Source organism: Phalaenopsis equestris, unplaced genomic scaffold (genome assembly GCF_001263595.1).
Source record: "Phalaenopsis equestris unplaced genomic scaffold, ASM126359v1 Scaffold000428, whole genome shotgun sequence".
Classification (NCBI taxonomy): Eukaryota; Viridiplantae; Streptophyta; class Magnoliopsida; order Asparagales; family Orchidaceae; genus Phalaenopsis; species Phalaenopsis equestris.
The window spans coordinates 5413668-5417804 of record NW_018164869.1 but is presented as its reverse complement, the minus strand read 5'-3'; the positions used below and the strand labels follow the sequence as shown (position 1 = coordinate 5417804).

General features: G+C 38.0%; 1 protein-coding gene across 1 annotated transcript in view; it reads left to right on the top strand.

Moving 5' to 3' along the window:
* LOC110027463 overlaps positions 1-2444 on the top strand; it is a 22743-nt gene extending 20299 nt beyond the window's left edge. Inside the window, exon 4 of the mRNA XM_020728907.1 lies at positions 1072-2444. Coding sequence (XP_020584566.1) covers positions 1072-2151 — 1080 coding nt within the window. The 3' untranslated portion in view covers positions 2152-2444. The remainder of the gene's footprint in view (positions 1-1071) is intronic.
* Positions 2445-4137: the final 1693 nt, after the last annotated feature.

The window sequence follows — 4137 nt, the reverse complement described above, 5'->3', positions numbered from 1 at the left end:
GGCACGATTATGCAAACTATCAGACTAATGAGATCCATTTGGTCTCATTTTTCAAAAATTAAAACATACTACTTTTAAAACTCAAACTATATATCTTTTATACTTAAATTAAATTTCAAAAATTATTTTCATATACCATATTTTCATAATCTATATCAATCTCGAAAAAAAGTTGACCGACAGACTTAAATACTGTTTTTCGGCTCTACACCTAGCCGATGTGAGACTATTTGTCTATGACATTCTCCTCCACCCAATCAAGTGACGCCCTCGTCACGGATCGGCTCCACCGAGGGTCCCACTAGACTATGGAGAGTCCACACACCTGGCATGCAGTAATCTGCTCTGATATCACTTGTCACCTCCCAAAAGAGTCATTTTGGGTGGTGGGCAGCGCAGGACTTAAATACTGATTTTTGGCCCTACACCTAGCTGATGTAGGATTATTTGTCCTTGACATATATAAAAATTCCCGACTTATTTATTCTCTCTTGCTTCTCTCCTTCACTCGGCCCTTGCTAACTTTCGAGGTATGATTTACAAGGACAAATTAAGATCCAACAACACATAAAGCTTTTCATATATGAAATAATATACTAAGGATCACTGCTTCTCCGATTTTTTATTATATATCTCTATATGGTTTCCGAGCCTGCTTCCCCACAGCTCTTTTGCTATAACTGTACGTCTATATTCCTTCCTACCCCTCCCTTCATTTGCAAAATATGGCACGCTCGGCAATATCATCCACCAACAAATGCATTTAATCTCCCCAGCCTGCAATCACTGTCATCCCGTCACCAAATGTTGACATCTAGCATAAAAGATAATGTATTCAACTCATAGCCGAGAATCATCCAACTTAGAGATCATAAACTCTAAAACTATTTCGTGCAAATGGCTTTGAAGGATACCTCAATGGCTCCACAACACGGCCAATCTGTAAACCGTCTCCCAGGATGGCAACATTGCTGTCTTATATTCCACCATCTCGCTGTATTTCCTTGCTAGCGCTATCTTGAAAAAATTGATACTAATTATGTGGCTAAATCGTTTTTGGTTTGAGATCAGGTCCACAGGTCGGTACAGATCATCAGGGACAAACAAGAGCTTTTTGAGACCCAAACGGAGCTGACTAAACTGCAGCTCTCACAGAAAGACTCAATCAACGTGAGCTACTCTCAGAAAAATTATAAGGATATTAATACAGCTCCTTCAGAAATTAAAGCCAACTATGAAAGCAATGATGAACCAAACCAGCAGTTGGCTCTTACTCTTCCATGCCAAATATCCTCACCTCCACCGTCAATTTGCATCGCACCTCCTTATAAAAACCATCCTGAACAAGATTTGCCACTGCAGCAATCTCAACCTGTCTCTTTTAGTGTACTTCCACGGGATTACTATGTTATGAATCAAGCTAATGCATATTATCATACCCACCACCAACCATTTTTAATGGAGCAGCAGAGCCAAAACCCGCAACCTGAGCTACATTACGCACAACACAGGGTTAAAATGCAAGATATTTCAGTTCAACCACCACCAAAGCAGGAACACAATGTGGCAGCAAACCAACCTATCCAGCAACCGCCATTGCCTCAGTACCAGCAGCATTGGTCTCAGCCAATGCAACCACAACAACCTTCCGCAAGAGTTCAATCTCCAAGGTTCCAAACTCCAACTGCCTATGCATCATATGCTCTTAATCCACACGCTAACAAAATTCCTGAGGCACACCAAGGCAGCAGTATTTTGCAGTCAACTCCATACGCCACCTCACAATCTGTTAGTCACGAAGGTTCAACCAACACTAATTCTCATCTTCCACCTCAACTTAATATGCAGCAGCAACAGGTCCCTCAGGCCAGCCAAGTTTCCTTTGTGCCGCCGCGACTAGCTGATTGCGGTTATTTGGGAACAAGCACTTATCCTCCTCTGGGTTATAAAGCTGTTTATGCCAATGATGGGAACAGAGCTCCTCATCTTCAGAGTTGTCATCTTGGAAGCTATCCACCAATTGGTAATGCAGCCGCTTCCCTGATCGCGGTTCATCACCCCTATGCAGACATGATTGAGAAAGCAGTTGGCATGGGCTATCCAAGGGACCAGATAGTTGGCGTTGTCTTGGGAACTGCCGAAAGCGGTTAATCGCTTGCCTTCATGATCTTGCTAGAACAAGGCATTTCAGAGAGGTGACTCATACGCTCTTGTTCAATTTATTTGCTTCTAATAACTGCTGCTAATAATTTATGTGCTTGGTTACTATGTAAATATTAAGAATGCCCCAAATTGCTGGAGTTTTAGTACGGCATGTCTGTTATCTGCCTAACCCGGGGTCTGTACGAGGTCTTATAGAAGATTCCCCCGCAATTTTATAGTGGGCGGAAAGCTTCAGCGTTCTGTAGTCGGGAAGTTGGAACTGTGATGGTTTTATGAATCCATTTCTGCTTCATTGGCTTTTTGAAAGCTTTTTTGTTGAAAGAGTGTTTCTTAGATTTCAATTATGATATGAACGCCATGTAGAGAATAATGCAATATTTGATTCAAATACAGTTTCTGCTAATTGTTACTTGTTCTAAAGTGTAGTAATATTGAGTTTCACCAGACATTTGAAGCCATTGAAGAGCATTGTTGCAAGGCTAAAACGAGCTTTTACTGGTATTTTTTTCTTTGGGATTCAATTTACCCTTAATGGGAAATAATTTAGCTGGAAACGTGGCAGGTTCAGTGTTGATGTTTACTGCTTGCCACGCAAAAGATACTTTACAAGCTTGCTAGGACAAAATTATCAATCTTTTTCAATATTGAGTTTCACCATGAGGAAACAATTTATTGGTTTGAGGAATTTGGCTAACTGAAACTTCTTTAATTCAATCAATCAATTTACAACTAGCTTTATCGAATGCTCTAACTTCAAGATTTCAATATTTTGAAATTCAGAGAATTTCAAAATTTTCAATATACACAACAATTTTATACAATCATTGCTGAATAAACAAAAAATTATAGTACCTAATTATTTGGCTTGAGTCTGATCCGTCAAAAATATTTGTTAATCTTACTTCAAAAAATAATTCAGTGCTTCCCACTCACACAAAGTTATTGCCCAAATGATTTGAAACCCAAAGGATTGTTTCACGGAAACAATTAGAACGACATCAAAATCTTGCAAATTTGATGTCTGGATTAGGTGAACCATGCTGGCCTTGACGAGACTCGTCGATCCAAGCCTTTATGGCTTTAGGAGAATTGCACTAATCATTCTTGGGGGGTTCTTGAATCGTTAAACCAGAAGATGGCTGAATGATACAAAACATTAGAAAGAATCAAATTGTCGACGGCTTGATTTAGCTTGCCTTTTCTTCACAAAAACAACAAGCAATGAATAGAACCAACTTTATCCTGTAGAAAAAAAAAAATTAAAAAAAAAAAATAATGCCATCGACAACGGTCATCATCGTCACTTAAGGTGTGTTTAGGGCAGCTGCAGTTTCTCAATTGCTGCGCTGCCTCAGGAAACTGCTGCGGGGAAGCTGGTTGTCTGTTTATTACAGCTGAATCAAAACAACGGTGGGGCAGCTGCTTCTGAAAATTGATCATTATGCGCTTATTTAGTAAAGTTGTTTGTAACAGAATTGTGACAGTTATATATTTGATACTTAAAAAACAGAAATTAACTTCTTAACGGTACTAAATTTTAGATATGCATCTCACTTAACATTGAGTACCAAAAATAGTATAAAAAAACTATTAAAATTATAATTAATAAATAACCTTTACTGATTAATCTTCCAAAAAAAAATTGTAATTAAAAAATTAAAAAATTTGGTAATGCAGCTGCATGTACTAAGACTGATAAGAGACATGATAAAAACAAAGTAAGATTTACATACCTATTACTAAATTCTTCTGTATTTACATATATAACACCTAAACTTCAACTTTTACATATGTGCCACCTTGATAATGCACGAAAATATATATTTCACTCTTTAAAAGTTCAAAAAGTAGTATTTTTTTTATGTGTTATGAAAGATTTGGTTGGCATAAATGTAAAAAGTAGATTTTATGTGTTGGGTATGAGCCAATGGCACTCATTCATCACAGACCATTGGAGGATAGATAAGAAAATAG